The sequence below is a fragment of the Rhinolophus sinicus genome, chromosome 2, assembly GCF_057876585.1.
Source record: "Rhinolophus sinicus isolate RSI-liver-muscle chromosome 2, RSI-T2T, whole genome shotgun sequence".
NCBI classification, from domain to species: domain Eukaryota; kingdom Metazoa; phylum Chordata; class Mammalia; order Chiroptera; family Rhinolophidae; genus Rhinolophus; species Rhinolophus sinicus.
In genome coordinates, this window is record NC_142502.1 from 160411084 (window position 1) to 160429122 (window position 18039).

Genomic DNA, 18039 nt, shown 5'->3' on the forward strand with positions numbered 1-18039 from the left:
GATAATAACAAGTGTTGGTGAGGATGTAGAGAAATCGGAACCCTCAGACATTGCTGGTGGGAATATAAAATGGCGCCACGGCTTTGGAAAACAGTTTGGCAGTTTCTTAAATACTTAAATATAAATTATAAATATAGATGCATACCATAGACATATAGCTAGATATTGTGGGGCTTCATTTATGTGAAATGTCCAGAATAGGCATATCCATAGAGACAGGCAGTAGATTAGCGGTGCCCAGGGCCCAGGAGGAGTAAAAGAGGGGGTCGTGGGGGGTAAATGGAGTAACTGCCAATAGATTTCTTTTGGGGCTGATGAAAATGTTTTGAAATTAGTGGTGATAGTTGCGTAACTGTGAATACACGCAAACCACTGAATGATACACCTGAAAGGGGTAAATGTTATACTATGTAAATTACATCTCAATAAAACTGTTATTTAAAAACAAAAGAACAACCTACGGGGTGTAGGCGCCTTAGTGATGCCAACATGGCAGCCTGAATCCTCTCCGTGTGGCTGACATGGTGAGCTGTAGAGAGGGACCCACACCTCTCTTTCCTGGTCTCCTCCCCACCCTGACCCCACTCACCTAAATTCTGGCCCATTTATAGCCCCAGTAGCAGCAATAATGACAACAGCAACACGACTAATGTCTATTGTGAATTATGTGTCAGGTACTGTTGGATGCAAGGCGTCATCACACAGATGCAAGGCGCCACCTGGGTCACTGCAGGAAATCTGTGCACAGGTCGCAGAGGGATTTTCAGTAGCTCACATGCACCCCTTACAACAACATCGAAAGTCCCATAGGATCAGCCCCCACCCCGTTTTTGCACCTCAGCTCCCTAACTCCCTCATTTCACTCCAGCACGCTGGTAGGCTTGCCAGATAAAATATAGGACAGCCAGTTCAATTTTAATTTCAGATAAACAATGAGTAATTCTGTAGGAGAAGTACGTCCCACATATTGTATTATTCATTGTTTATCTGAAATTAAAATTTAACTAGGTATCTTGTCATTTTATTGGGTAACCTTTCGCACTGGCCTCCAGGTCACTCCTGAAACACATGAAGCACACTCTCCCCTGGAGATCTTTGCATTGACTCTTCTCTCTGCTTGAAATTCTCTTCCCTCAGAGAGTCACATGCCTCCCTTTCAAAACCCTGAGGTTTTTGTCCAAGTAGGACCTCATCTTAAGGGTGTCTCTGAACCAACTTCTCCCTGGCACTCTGAGGCCCCCTCCCCTTAGCATTCATCACCACCTGACATGTCACATATTTTTAATTGTTAACTGTCTGCCTTCCCCCTCAGTATACTGGAAACTCCCTGAGAGCAGGGCTGCTTTTATTCACTACTATATTCCCAGAGCTTAGAACAGGACCTGGCATGCAGCAGACATCAGTTAATACCTACTGAGTGAACACAGAAGTGTGGTATGGTGAGCTCATCTGATTTTCAAAAAGCCCCATGAGACAAATACTGCCATCAACCATATTTCATAGATGAGGGATCTGAAAAGCCAAAGAACTCACCCAGAAGCCCACTGCAACCAATGATGGGGCTGGATCCAAACCACGGAGCCCACACCTGGCCCACCTCTCTGCACCAGTTCATTGTCACAGGCACAGGGTAGCTCAGAGCTAAGGTAGCAGATGTTTCTGTCTCCCTCCCATTTTGATTATTTGGGGTTAGAGGAAGGAAGGCGTCACTGACAGACACATCTGAGAGTCTAGTTTTGCCTCAGACACCTTAATTCCAGAATTTAATTACACTACGTGATTGTGCCTGCACAATTATTGTTCAAAATAAAGTGTATCAAATAACCACTTAAGGACCTGTGTCATGGGGAAGTCTGTGTTGGTGTCTGAACTCACTTTTATTTCTTCTTGAACGTCAGGATTGCGGAAATTTAAATCAGGTTGCTCTTTTGTAAACTGATGAAAATAACATTGCTTTCGTACTTCGTCCAAGTGCCAACTGGAGTTTCCATATACACTTAACTAGCAAACAGAAAATAGCAAATCAGTTAGTTAGCATTACTCATATAATGGCATTGCCCATATAAAAATGATAATTGCCATCCTGGCCCCATGCAGGTTGAGTGCACGAACTCCAAAATCTTCCTTCTAGGGAGAGCACTAGATAAATTAATCCCCTAACATGCCACCTAATGTCCCCCAAACTGGCTGTGAGGTATTTGTACAGTAGAAGCTGTTCATGACAACCATAGTAGCAAATTAATGCTTTCAAATGCTGGACAAGGGCAACTTAAGGAGCAAACACTTCTAGCATATTTTGTTGAATCTTTTGTCCAGGTTCTGGACTCCTGTTTGTGAAGAAAAGCAAATGATGGTCAGTTTGGGAGAAAGACACATTTCATTGGTCTTAGAGTTTGAGTCCAGATAGAGTGAATATTTAAACTGTATCCTCAGAAAAGTATTAGCACCATTCACTTAAAAACTCTGCTAGTCCTCAGGAATAAAAGAAATCTAGCAACTTCAAGTGTTGGTAGCCAGCAGCATTTGACACTGATGTGTTTCCTCTTTCTAGAAATGCTCACAGGATATGACTCACAGTTGACTCTCCTGCATTTCCCACCATTCCTTCTCAGTCTACTCCAAGGGACCTTAAATGTGAGACTTCCTCAGGGATCCATCTTGGGACATTTGTTCATTTCATGCTAACGAGAACATCTGGACATCATTTACAAACTGAAGGATTTTGCATACATCTTTTTTTTATTTTCCGTTGGAAGATCTAGTCACCCTGGGTCCATATTGCCATAGTAACACCTGGCTGAACCTAAGTAGTAGCTGCTGCCTTTCGAGGAAACATACCCTCCTCGCCAGCTCACCTCATGGCCCACCTGGATAAAAACCAGGATAAGATATTTACAGTATATGTAACCAAGAAAAGATCACATCAAGAATACAAAAAGACAGAGCGGCCAGATGGCTCAGTTGGTTAGAGCGCGAGCTCTTAACAACAGGGTTGCTGGTTCGATTCCCACATGGGCCAGTGAGCTGCGCCCTCCACAACTAGATTGAAGGACAACTACTTGGAGCTGATGGGCTCTGGAAAAACACATTGTTCCCCAATATTCTCCAATAAAATTTTTTTTTTTAAATACAAAAAGAACTCTACAAATCTATTTCAAAGGGACAAGCAATTCAATAAAAAATTGGGGAGAGAGGCCATAAACAAGTGTTTCACAGAAATGGAAGCACAAGTGAATAAATATATGAAAAGATATTCAACATTATTAGTCATTAGATAATGATGACATTAATAATTAGACAAATCATAATTAGTAATTTTTTTTAGATAAATGTAAAATTTAGACTTCAATGTGATACCAATTTATGTTCACTTGGTAAAAACTATCGAGTCTAGCAGTACCTGCAAATAATGGGAACATGTGTTTTTTTTATACTGCTAGAGGGGATATAAATTGGCACAGCCACTTTGATAATCAATTTGGCATTATCTTGTAGAGTCAAGCATGCGGTATCCTACACCCAGCAATTTCACGCCTAGACATTTACCTTAAAGGAACTCTTGCACACGTGCCCCAAGAGAAATAGATCAATGAGAATGCTTGCAAGGGCATCGTTAATAACAGTAAAGATTCTGGAAACAGCCCAACTGCCCATCAGCTGAGGAGGGGATAAGTAAATCATAGGCTAGTCACATAATGGAATACTATACACAGTGAAAATGTATGAACCACAGGTACCAGAAACTACATGAATGAATATGAAAAACAAGGAGTGAAAAAAGCTACTTACAGAAGACCACAGGTAGCATGATGCTTCTCATACAGTTCAATACAGGAGAAACTAAGTAATATTTTTTTAAAAATGTAGCCTGTGTAGTAAAGGCAAACCAAAGCAAGGATTTGGAAAACTCCAAATCCAAGGTAGTGGTACCTGTAGAGGAGGCACGGGGAGGAACAGGGAAGAGCCCAGAGATGGTGTCAGCAGTGTTGGTAACGTTCGAGTTCTTAATTTGGGGATGGATTAATTGATGTTCACTAATTATTATCTTCCCTAGCTTAGACATATATTACGAATATTTTTAAAGAGTTTTATTCAGGTATAATTGAATATAATAAACTGCACATATTTAAAATGTAGTTTGATAAATTTTGACACATACGACTAAGACACCCAGTTAAATCTGAATTTCAGAGAAACAATGAATAATTATTTACATGATTTTGGCCCATGAAATATTTTATAGCAAAATAAATATGCATTGTTCATCAAAAACTCAGATTTCATTGGGCTTCCTGGAGTTTTACTGGTAAATCTGGTAACCGTAGGGCATGGCCTCTGTTGTAAAAATTGTGTAAACAGGGTGGGGATGGGGGCAGGCAGGTTTGTTGGCTTCTGTTCTCTTTAGAGTTTGCCGCCAAGAGTGATAAGATAGGAAAAGGCAATTAGGAAATTTAAAGAGGACGGAAGGCATGTTGATCTGTGGGACTTCAGTAAAATTCATAGGAAGAAGGGATGGCTTAGTTCAGGCGTCTAATGAATGCGTGTTATCTCCAGAGGCAAAGATTTCAGGGAAAGACAGAGTAGATGGTTGGGTTCATTGATGGCTAGGGTTTTACTGGACAGGGGAGGCAAAAAGTCAGAAAGGCGAAAGGGTCTGGAGAGTAGCAAGACACTTACGGAACTAATGAGTCATGGAACATAAATTGGACAAAGTGGTCTGTGAGGGAAGGAGAGGCTAATAGAGGGAATAGGTTTTAATTTGCTAGAACATATCAGCTCTACAATGAAATAAAAAATCCAAATGACATTAGGAGGTATGGGTATCTTTATTTCTATTTCTTTGGAAAATTTTTCTCCTCATAACCTATACCAATTAACATTTTTTCCTTAAAAGAACTTTATAAACAAACTGTTTAATTCCTAAAGATATGACCATTTTTGCTTTGTAAATCAGGCAAGTTGGTTCTTACCCAGTTGTTGGGTGGTATGATTGTGCCATTTTCATGGAGACAGTTCTGCCAGATATAATAATCAGTATATTTCCCTGTTCGGTTCCGACTCAATTGAAACCAGTCATGTTTATCACTGGTGTGGTTTGGTATGAAATCGATTATTAATTTTAAACCTAGTGAATGAAAACATTTCAAATGTTAGGAAAACATTATTAGAATAATACATGACAATTAAGGGGAAAAAATGCTTTAAGTATTTAGAGAAATGCTTTTCTCAACCCCAGCCCCATCCCACCCACCTTCCATTCAGTTTACCTTTATCATGTATGGCTGCAACCAGATTCTCAAAATCTTTCATTGTTCCAAAAATGGGATCAATTTCTCGGAAATTTTCAACACCATGTCGGAAATCTTTAAGGGATGATTTATAAAATGAAGTAATCCAAACAGTTTTTGTATTTAAAGTTGTGATGTAGTCCAGTTTATCTTGAATACCTGAAGAAAAAATTTCAATGTCATGAAAAATAATAATGTTTTTGGTTTTGTTTTGGTTAAATTAAAAATAAAAGAAATATGCCTAAAATCAAAATATTTATATCAAAACAGAAATATTTGGAATTTCATTGAATTTGAGTGAAAATTCAAATAGCAAGGTCTGGTTCTACAAACATCATCAAATTAGTCTTCTAGCAATGACCTTTGACCTTTAACATAGATGCAATAACATTTATAAAATCTATCTGTGACTTGTTCATTTTTTATATTTAAAACCAACACTATAGTATTGTTCCTTTATTCTACACGTGGCTTTTGAGCACCTAATCTAGGCGAGGTGCTGGGCTAAGTGCCAAGATACAAAGAATAACACATGGCTCCTTATGGTCTCATAGTCTAAGCTACACTGTGGGGTGTGGCTGCCACTTGTCACACGTGGCTATTGAGCACTTGCAGGGTGACCAGTCTGAATTGAGATGTGCTGTAAATGTAAAACACACGGGGTTTTGAAGACCCAGTATGAAAAGAAAGAATGTAAAATATCTCATTAACGCTTTTATACTGACTATATGTTGATACATTGGACAAACAAAATATAGTATTAAAAATAATTTCACCTGATTCTTTTTTACTGTTTTTAATGTGGCTCCTAGAAAATGTACAATTACATATGTGATTCTATTTCCTCTGGACAATGCTGAAGCCAAGAATTTACAAAGAAGAGAATTCTAGACTTGGCTGAGAAGAGATACAGCAAAGAAACACTTTGTACTTAGAACCTGGTAGGGTAATTAGCAGATAGTGTGTGTGTTTTTCTTTTTTTGCTTCTAGTTCAGAGTCCTAATGTTGACTCAGGAGTTGTCTAATATTCAATCTCTAGTAACTTTCTGTGGGATCCCTGTAGGCTTGCTACAGTCAGAGCCTGTCAGGGTCACACCACAGGCTGAAGGTCACTGAGCCCAAAATACAAAGTCACCTGGACTTCCCCTATAACAGGCTTCTCATTTTTGTCCCCTTTGAGCCTCAGTTCCTCCATATAGGTGGCTATGAGACATCACAGAGTGTCAACAGGCAACAGACTTTGATTTAAGTCAGAAAAACGGGTGGGGGGTGGGAGATGAAGGTAAGGGGGATCAAATATATGGTGATGGAAGGAGAACTGACTCTGGGTGATGAACACACAATGGGATTTATAGATGATGTAATACAGAATTGTACACCTGAAATCTATGTAATTTTACTAACAATTGTCACCCGAATAAATTTAATTAAAAAAAAGAAAAAGAAAAACAATATGATACATCTTAAGAGTGAGCATAAGGTGATAGAAACAAAGGGGCTGGACAGACAAAAAGTAAAAGTGAAAAAGGGATCCCAGGCTCACACTCCAGGGGACAGAAGGCAATCACCAAACCCAAACTGAAACCTGCAATGGTTTCTTAAAATAATAACAAAATCCCTTCAACCTCAAGGACAAATACCTATTGATTATAGGAAGCAGCCAGTTTCTCAAAAAAAAGTTATGGGAAATGACAAATTTAAGGGCTGATTAGAAGCTGCCCTGTTTACAGAAATTTGGGGTATACAGTTGTCCCCCATTTTTCGAAAGTTTGCACTATGCCACTTTGCTTTTTCAGAAGACCTACCATTGATACCTATTTTTGCTAACCGAAAGAAATCCAAAGAGGATTTTCATTTTTAAGAAAAAGGCGAGAAGCATAAATAGTGTTCAGCCTTTTTTCAGCAGTGAGTCCTTACAGGGGCAGCACACACCTGGAGCAGCGAGAATGGCCCCACCAGCTCCTTCTCTGGGAACCACACTCAGCATCTCGGCATCAAGTGCCACAGCTGTGAACTGTATCTGTGAGCATCTGTGCTTTATCTCGATTTACTTTGGGTATCCATTAGCAAGATGTGTCCTGTATACTTATCATATCTTTCCTGCTGTTATTATATGTCAATGTTACTTTAGGTTGTATGTGTTATTTGGTATGATTCAGTAGGTTATTTTTGGTTAAATTTTGCTCAAAAAATTTTCCATATAAATCTATGGTAATTGCTTACTCTCTTTATGCCATTTCAGTTTACAAAAGCTTTCATAGGAACATTCTATGTCCACATAGTGGGGGAAACATGTATCCAGAAGGTGATTCCAAAGGGAGAACCAGAAAGTAGGGAATGTATCTTTGGGTTTAGGGATTTTTATCTCTGTGGACAAAAAAGGGGTTCTATGGAAAGTAATCTCACAGGGTGATCTGATCATAAATTCCTAAGTGGGGTGGTCATGGTGAGCAGTCATACCCTGGGCATCTAACTTCTTTACTTAAAAGACTTATCTTTGCCTTAAGTAAGCCCTGTCCATTGCTTCTGTGCATTTGGGTTAATACACCTCTGAAATACCCCCTTTCAGAATGTAAATTGGTACAGCTACTATGGAAAACAGTATGGAGGTTCCTCAAAAAATTGAGAATAGAATTACCATACTACCCAGCAATCCCTCTTCTAGCTATCTACCCCCAAAATTTGAAAACATTTATTCATAAAGATGTATGTTTCCCTATGTTCATTGCAGCAGTATTCATGGTGGCCAAGACATGGAAAGAACTGAAGTGTCCTTTGATAGATGATTGGATAAAGAAGTTGTGGTACATACACACAGTGGAATATTACTTGACCATAAGAAAAGATGAAATACTGCCATTTGCAACAACATGGATGGATCTTGAAAATATGCTAAGCTAAATAAGTCAGATGGAAAAAATCAAGAACCATATGATTTGACTCCTATGTGGGATATAAAACTGAAAGAAACAAACGAACAAGACAAACAAACAAAAATTCATAGACAGACAACAGTATAGTGATTACTAGAGGGAAAGCAGTTGGGGGGCAGAGGTAGAAGAGGGTTAAAGGGGTCAAATATATGGTGACGGAAGGAGATTTGACTGGGTGGTAAACAAACAATGCAATATACAAATGATGTATTATAGAATTGTACACTTGAAACCGATATAATATTATTAACCAATGTCACCCCAGTAAATTTAATAAAATTAAAAAATACATAAAAATAAAATTAAAAAAAGAAATGCCCCCTTTCAGACCCTCCTTCTAAAGCCTGCAAGAGAGCACACACATTCTCAACTATCCTATAATCTCATTCCCATCTGCTTTCTCCCACCTCCATGTCATCTTCCTTACATTCCCTCCTTCACCTCCTATGCATAAAATAAACTGCAAACTGTTATTCTCAAAAGTATTTATCTCAGTCTGTTGCAATCTTGCTTCCAGGTGTATCCTCTGTTTGGCTCAAATAAATTTTTAGGAAAATTCTCTACAGGTTTGGATGTTCTTACGTCAACAGCTCTTTTACATCTACACATCATTTTTGCTACACACTGACTGCGTAAAAGGCAGCAGGTGCTAGGGCCTTTGGGGGTGGAGGGGTGTGGAAGGGAAGTCACCCAGCTACTTTCCACAGTATTATCAGAGGGTGCTATAAACACAGTCCAAAAGCAGCACAAGAGCTCTATATTAGGAAGGATTCTCAGGAGGAAAAAAAACATGAATGCAGGAAATGGGTTTGAACTACACCTTGAAGGACAGATAGTTATCAATTAGCAAAGGTGCAGGAAGATTTTTTAAAAGAGAATAAATGATATGAGCATGTAAAAGAAAAGCTCTTTATTAGTTATTAAGGAAAATTGGAGATTCTATTTGTCACATGTTAAAGTTAGATTAAGCTCATTCCTACTTCCCACACTTTATGAAAATAACCATTGTGCTTTATTTTCTTTAAACCAAATATCACTATCAAAACGTCCCTTGTTAGTTTGTTTCTTATCACTGCCCTTCACGAGGGTGATCACGAGGGTGATCGTATCAAGTGATTTGCCCGGGACACTTCCAGTTTATGCCTGCTGTTTGGCATCATTTTACTCTTAAAAGTGTCCTGGTTTGAGCAATACGTTATGAGGACATCCTACACGTAACTCACTAGGAGATTATTAGCGTAACTTTAAAACAAATCATTTTTACTTCTACTTTTTTTTTTTTTAACTAATATGGGTATTGTTTTAAATAATCCTTATTTCAAGTAATGACCAGGTAATGACTGTTATGCCTTTCACTCCTTTTCTTCATTTCTCAGGATTCAAACTTCAAAGACTCAGCATACACCCTTTAAAGACATGACTTAATTTTTTTCTAAAATATTATTTGCTCTTTATTCACTAATAAGAAACTCTCAGCCAAATTGCCCAACTAGCCACTACATAGACTGGCAAAGCAATTTTAAATTGTCGCTCTGAGATAATCAGCTACAAAGTGCACAGAAGCAAGAAACTTTCAAGAAGAAACCTGCTGCACATAACCAGCTAGAATTGATGACCAACTAAGCACGTGTACTTGGTGGGTAGGAAATTAAACAACTCTTTGGGGTCTTAAAGGTATCCAAGTAGCCTTTCCTCACCTGGGAAGCATTTCTGGATTCTGCTGAGTGGCTTTTAGAAGTATCATAAACCAAGTGTGACCAGCCATCCAGGAATGTGCTTACTGCACAACCTCTGCACCATTCAGTTTCAAGGACAGAGAAAGCCACAAACCCACCTCATCCTGGCCCCGCCCTAAACTCTCTCCCCTAGGCACCTTTTAGATCTCCGTTCCCATCCTCGTTGCTGTCCTTGAAAGATCTTGGGTAGATCTGGTACATGGGTCCCTCCTGCCACCAGTCAAGGCACTTTGGAGAGATGGCAATGATGGCTATGGTGGCCCCAGTGAGCACAAGTACAGAAGCCACAGTGAGCCAGAAGAGGATCTCGCGGGGCAGCCGGTAGTGGGCCTGGCCCGAGAAGTGGAACAGCACCTCCTTGGGCATCCCTGCGTAGGGCTGGATGTCCCTCCAGCCGGGCTCCTCAGGACCAAGGATGCACACAGAATACTGCGGGCTGTTGGCTGCGCTGCCAGGATCCAGGTCCTTCTCCAGGATGTCTTCATTTTGGACAAAGCCGTTGTTTGTCAGGCCTCCCTTCATATTCATTCCAATGCAGTCTCGCTTGCTTTTCTCCTCAGCCATATCTCACTGTCTTATTCCTGGGGAGTTCCTTTCTGCAATAAGAATGGTGGACAGGTGGATTGCTGAAATGCTTGGTAATGTTAATGAGGTTTGTGTGGTTTATAAATAAACCTGGCTGGACAAAGTCCAGTCAAGGAAGAAAGGGTAAAGGTACAGGGTTTTTTTTTTTAAAAAAAACAACAACACATACACACAACTCTCTTTCCACCTGTGAGGCTGATGGAGCTAGAGTAGCAACACCGAGGTGTTCAGACCTGGGCTGGGACAGACCTGGACAGAGGAGGGGAAATAGGCAGAAGCAGCAGGGTCCCACTGCAATTGAAGATGTTACTTAACTGAGTACAACAGTGTCCATAGTAGTGCTATTCGCAATCGTCAAAATGTAGAAACAAGCCAAGCGTCCATCGACAGATGAATGGACAAACTGTGATAATAAGCACATAATGGAATATTTTATTCAGCCTTAAAAACGAAGGAAATTCTGATGCATGCTACAACAGGGTTGAACCTTGAAAACATTATGCTAAGTGAAATAAGCCAGACACAAAAGGACATATTGTATGACTCCACTTATGTGAGGTACCTAGACAAATTCAGAGAGACAGAGTGGAAGGGTGAGGGGAGTAATGGGGATTTATTGTTTAATGAATACAGAGTTTTCATTTGGGACAATGAAAAAATTCTGGTGATGGATAGTGGTATTGGTAGTACAACAATGTAAATGTACGTCATACCACTGAATTTTACATTTTAAAGTAGTTAAAATGATAAATTTTATGTCTATTTTACCACAATAAAAAAGCTTTTCTTTTTAGCTAGGTATGAGAAAAAGAAATGAATACCGAATTTTGTAAGGGACAAACAGGTCTTTATTTTTTGTTTTGAAGCTCTCTTTTCTTCTTACAAATCCAAGAGGAAGAGGGTCTGGAGACAGGAAACAATACCACTTTGTTGCTGAAGCTAATTTTATTTTATCTCAGTTCAAGCCAATACTATAAATATCCATTTGTATGGATATTTATACAGTTCAACCTCAGGTGCCTTCAGCCTTGTTTCCTAGTTTCAGAAAAGGAAACCACTGCCCAGTCTTGGAAGCACTTTCAGAAGGGGAGCAGGGGTGGAGTGGGAAGGATATTATGTTTTGCAAGTTTAAGTGCTTTACTATAGGTAAACGATTCTTTACACAAGCACTAAAATGTTGTTTAATCATTGACAAGTATAAAATACGCAACCCTGAGGAAGTTGTATTAAAGTTAAGTGTGCTTTCCTAGAAGACTCTGCAAAGGTATGATGATTCATGGTTTCCATTTAATCAATGACACATAGCCCTATCAATCATTTGATTAGATAAGAAGACTTTTTTTTTTCAATTAGGCAAGTTACACTCCTAATTTCTACCATTACTGTTTTTTTGTAGACTGACTTGGAAGCAGTACATGGTACAGAGGAATTGGCTGTTTGATCTTGGCCAAGTTATATTTTTCAATGAGTAAATCCCAGTACCCCACTCATTGAATGCATCCAATAAGTAGCATCATTATTAATTATGCATATTGTATATATTTTAAAAATCAAAGGAATTTAAATTTTATGTCTTGAAATTGCTTTATCTCTCAAACACCTAATGGTAATTTTCACAATAAGAGCTAATTCTTGAAATTCAGGTACTATTTGGGGGGAAAAGCAAGGTGCAAAGATACCCATAGTTTTAAAATAAGTTTAAAATTGTACATATATACAATGGAATATTACTTGGCCATAATAAAGAATGAAATCTTGCCATTTGCGACAACATGGATGGACTTAGAGGGTATTATACTAAGTGAAATAAATCAGACAGAGAAAGACAAATACCATATGATCTCACTTGTCTGTGAAATCTAAAGAACAAAATAAATGAACGGACAAAACGGAAACAAACTCATAGATAGAGAGAAAAAACTGATGGCTGCCAGATGGGAGGGGCGTTGTGGGGGCTGGGTGAAAAAGGTGAAGAGATTAAGAAGTACAAATTAGCAGTTATAAAACAGTCATGGGGATAGAAAGTACAGCATACGGAATATAGTCAATAATATTGTAATTATGTATGGTGTCAGAAGGGTATAGGCTTATTGGGGTCATCATTATGTAAGTTACATAAATGTCTAACCACTATGCTGTACACCAGAAACTAATATAATATTAGTGTCAACTGTAATTGAAATATAAAAATAATTCAATTTAAAAAATAAAATAAGTTTAAATTATAAAAAGTAACTTTTAATGATAAATCCTTAAATTCTACGTGTGCATCATATAATCCTAGAGAAAACTCTACATCATAGCAATATGCCTTCATGACAGAGAGGTTCTATTTCAGCTTCTCTACATTTTATTTAAAGTAACAATAACAACAATAATACTTTGCATTTCCGGAACATGAAAACTAGAATCTTTCTAAAAACAATCTGGAATAATTATATGGCCTCTGGTGGGAGGATTTTTTTAAAACAATAAAAGTAATTACAAAAGATATTGCTTGAATTGATTCGTTAAAGAGAAAACCACAGGCCCAAAATGGTGTCACTCAGTGCTAAAAGCCCTTGATACCAAACCTACATTTAAGAGCTGATCTAATTGCAGTTTCATCCTTTCCCAGAGACATAATCTTAATCAACCAGTCTGGAATTTTCTGGTCAAGCACCAGTAAAATAATCTGTCACACGAGCTCTCTCCATCCACCTCTATAGAAAGAAGAGGCAATCTGCATGATAAAAACCCTGTTTTTCCTCAAAGAAAAGCTGTCCAGGCCCACAAATAATCTTTCCTTTTGTCAGTAGCTCCCTTATCCTAGCCTTCTTCATATAAAAACCTTCTATTCTGTACAAGCCCTTGGAACATCTTTCTAGTTGCTAGATGGGATGCTGCCCCACTTATTAGATCTTCAAATTTACTCCGTTGAATTTTGTTTTTTTAACAGATTGAATAAAATTTGTTTAATGTATTATATCATAAAGCTTAATAATTGAAGAGCATATGACAAATTGGGAAATATATTGGTAATGACTATCCCAAAGAAGTTATGCCTTTACCGTTAAAGGTATGTATGTATATATTGTTAGACATTATATGAATATATGAAATTTCAGAATATCAACTTAAAAATACAAATGTCAGTAGAAAACTTGAAAAAATATACAAACAGACATTTCACACATATCAACTCACCAATATCCGAGAAATAAATAAACAGTTTCAATCACATTGGCAAAGAACTCCTAAAAGATAACACTGCCGGCAAGGTCCATGTAAATTGGCATAATAATTCTAGAAAGTAATTTAGCAAAGTGTATCATGAGTGTTAACATTTTCAGAGTAATAAATGAGGTTAGCCCTACCAGATTTAAAAATAAAAACTGCAGAAAAATAAAGAATTGATATTAAAGAAGGGATAGGTCAAAAGATGAACTGAACCAAAAATAGACCCCTATACATTAGGGAATTTAGAATATACAAAAGGCAAAATTTCAAATCAGTGAGGAAAAGATTCTTTAGAGGAAAAGAAAGATTATTTAGCAAGTGATGTTAGACAATTGGCTAGCTATGAGGAAAAGAAAGCTATATAGCTTACCCTATTCCTTACATCAAAATACATTCTGTGTGGATCAGACTTAAAAATAAAACTGTAAAAATGCTAGACAGAAGTTTGTATATTTTAAAAAATAATCTTGGATTTGGAAAGGCTTTTTCAAATATAATACAAAATACGAAACCTAGACCCCATAAAGGAAAAGATTGATAAATTTTGTTCTAAAATTTAAAAACAGACAATCCATAGAGATAAACGGCAAATGGCAAACTAGAAGAAAATATTTAGCACATAGGACAAGCTAATTTCCACACTACAGAAACTAATTTTATAATTAACACCAAAAAAATAGAAAAATGGACAAAGGATATAAACAGTTGACAGGAAAAACATACAAGTGGTTAATAAACATCAAATGTAAATTTCACTCAAAATTAAAGTATAGAAACAAAAAGTTATACTCATTTTGTTGTTCTACCTTTTTTAGATTTTTCTAATTTTTCTATAATAATTATGTATTGTTCTTCCACTGGGAAAAAATTAAGTTAGGGAACCCTGAGTTGGGAGTTTACCTAGAACTTCCAGGCAGCTAATAGAGTTCAGTATAAGGTGACTCCTCCAAGCAACAGCCACCCAAAATTCATAAACACCTCATATTCATATCTATAGAGAAAAAAAAGCAAACTTCAAAAAGCAGAAAGAAAAGATGGATTCACTGAACAAGTATTGAAACACTGGAGGAAACAGGAAGTTGCCACAAATCTGAAGCTACCCACTATAAATGCAAAGCATTCTAAGCAAGCACAAAGGTTATCAGTATTAATTACTCTCAAAGAGATTTAAAAGCAATATTGACTGTAGAAAGTCAAACACACTACTGTTAAAATTTGTAAACATTAATAAGTAACAAGGACACTAAAGATGCTTAAGAGCTAACTCAACTAATCAGAACAAAGAATCAGAGATAATAAAGATAAACTCAGTAAATTCAAATTCCAAGTGAGTTGCACAATTGTGATAATAAAGTTTAAAAAAAAAGGCAAAGAAATATCTGGAAAACAGATGACAGATGACAAAACAATGGGGAATACCACAGGGTCCAGAAATAACCTGCAATTAAACAAACATTTAAAAAGCAGTAAACAAATGAAAAATATAAATACATATGATGAATTTTAAAAACATCATATCATAAAGACTTCCCACTCAGCAGCAAACCCACCAAAGTGACACATGACATATAATCTCCCAGATTTGTAAATATCTAAAAATAGGAGGATTTTCCATATTACATTTACCTGTATAGAATACGTGTATCTATGACTTTTGACCTCTGTGAACTAAAGATAGGATATAATGCATAGTCATCTTTAAGTTCCCAGAATCTAGCTCAGTGCCAGATACATAATTAAATGAATAAAAAAAGTTACTTAAAGATGGATAGACCTCACCCTATTCTGAAGGAGGAGGAGGAGGAGGAGGAGGAAAAGGGTGTGTGTGGGGGGGAGCAGGGGGGGGCGGGAGATGAAAGGGAGGGAGGAAGAAAAGGAGGAGAAAGAGGAAAAGAAGGAGGAGGAGAACAAAAGTGGAAATTATATTCTGCATAAAATATAGTTTTTTAACACTTAGCCAAATGTTCTTACCTTGGTACAGTTTAGTGAGCGAAATTTTAAGTCAGAGGACGATTCAAGCCTACCTCCACCACTTGCTCTCTAGATCTTAGGTAAATTTGCCAGCTTCTCTAAGCCTCTGTTACCTCATCTGTAAAATTTAATTTGGATCCGGGGTTATCACTATAAATATATTTTAAAGTAAAATGTTCTTAAAAACTGTTCTAATTAGAAGGAAACAGAAAAATAGATTTATCCTAGCTAGAGATGGAAGTTCAACTTATTCAACCACTGAAATCAAAGGAGAATATTTAAACATGATTTTGTTCAAAGTTAAACAATTGAAAAACATTTTTTCAGCCAAATATAACAGACACAGCAAAAGAAATCTTAATAGAACATGAAAATGTAGCAAACGTCACAACAAAACATTACTCTCTCACATATAGTTAATGCAAACATATAAAATCAATAGCTAAATCACATTCAATAAGAGATTAAGAGATTGCAAATTATATTTAAGAAATTACATCACATAAAAGTACCTTCTTGATAGAATTAAAGAAATCTAAATTAAAACATCATTAAGGTATATAGTATATTAATTGCATTAATAGCCCAATTAATGGAATACCTGTATCTATGACTTTTGCCCCATAATTTCTTAGTGCCTTAACACACTGATTCCGGGCTTGGCCATGTGGCTTGCTTTAGCCAATGGGACAATAACAAATTTGACACAAAAAGAGACTTTTAAAAAAAATGTTAATGTATTTCCATTCCTCTTTTACACCTCAGCCAGTAGCATGAGATCGTGCCCAGGCTAGCCTGCTGCAGAGTGGGGGTTGCGGGAGAGCTGTGGGAGACGTGTGAAGGAGAGTGGACTCTTCCCTTCCAGGGTCTTCCAGGCTAGCCAGTCCCCAGACAGACAGCCAATTGACCACAGATGCATGAGCAAGTGGGATTTGTGAGCCTAGCCCAGGGTAGCAGCCACACTGTCCCATCAATAAGTGTCCTGTCACGAAATGAATTAATAAATGGTTGGGTTACTTTCTGGGTTTGGCTTTTACAAAAACAGCTTTATCGAGGGATTATTGACAAGAAACTGCACTCATTTTAAAAGTACACAATTCGGTAAGTTTTTACATTTTGTATACACCCACGAAAGCATCACCTCAATTAAAATACTGAACATGTCCATCATCAGCAAACGTTTCCTCCTGCGCTTTCGTCATCTCTCCCTCCTACCTCTGCCTGCGCCCCCACCACCACCCCCAGTCCGAGGCAACCGCTGAGAGGTTTTCTATCACTAGTGATTAGTTTGCATTTTCTGGAGTTTTATATAAAAGGAATCACACATAAGTATATACTTTTGTAGGTCTGGTTTCTTTTATTCAGCATAATTATTTTGACACTTATCCATCTTGTGTGTATCAATATTTCATTTTTTTGTTGATAAGCTTTTAGAGCAGTTGTAATTTTATAGAAAACTTGAACAAACTGCAGTGTTTTTTTCTTTAAGGAGAGCGCAGCTCACAGTGGCCCATGAGGGGATCAAACCGGCAACCTTGGTGTTATCAGCACCGCGCTCTAACCAACTGAGCAAACCGGCCACCTCCCAGAGAGTTCTTATCTACCCTCTCTTCCCCTACTCCTTCATTTTCCATTATTAGCAGCTTTATTACTGTGGTACATTTAATGTACAACTGATGAGCCCACATGGACATATTAACTAAAGTCCACTACATTATGGTTCACACTTCAGGTTGTATAGTTAGTTTTATGAGTTTTGACAAATGCATGATGTCATGTATCCACCATTACAGTATCATACGGAATAGTTACACTGCTCTAAAAATCCCCTGCGCTTCACCTATTCAGCCCTCCCTCCCCCCTAAACCCCTGGCAACCACTGATCTTTTTACTGTCTCTGTAGTTTTGTCTTTTCCAGAAAGTGATCAAGTTGGAATAATGCAGTACTAGCCTTTTCGGACTGGCTTCTATCACTGTGCATTTGAGTTTTCTCTCCTTTTCTTAACAGAGCACTTATTTTTATTGCTGAATAATATTCCATTGTCTGGATGTCCTACAGTTTATCTCTTCACCTTATTGAAGGGCATCTTAGTTGCTTCCAGGTTTTAGCAATTATGAATAAGGCAACTATAAACCATTGTGTGCAAGTTTTTTTGTGAACATAAGTGTTGAACTAATTTTAGTAAATAGCAACAGACAAGATTGTTGGATCACATGGTAAGATTATATTCAATGTATAAGAAACTGCCAGACTGTCTCCCAGTGGCTGTACGATTTACATTCCCACCAGTAATGAATGCAAGTTCC

The 18039-nt window shown here is 37.6% G+C and overlaps 1 protein-coding gene across 1 annotated transcript in view; it reads right to left on the bottom strand.

Annotated features, from left to right (window-relative positions):
- SLC3A1 (solute carrier family 3 member 1) overlaps nt 1–10599 on the bottom strand; it is a 27451-nt gene extending 16852 nt beyond the window's left edge. Inside the window, exons 1-4 of the mRNA XM_019748618.3 lie at nt 10095–10599; nt 5268–5447; nt 4971–5125; nt 1876–2001 (exon numbers count right to left, since the gene is read on the bottom strand). Of these exons, the coding sequence (XP_019604177.3) occupies nt 1876–2001; nt 4971–5125; nt 5268–5447; nt 10095–10521 (888 nt within the window). The 5' untranslated portion in view covers nt 10522–10599. The remainder of the gene's footprint in view (nt 1–1875; nt 2002–4970; nt 5126–5267; nt 5448–10094) is intronic.
- Between the last annotated feature and the right edge of the window lie 7440 nt (nt 10600–18039).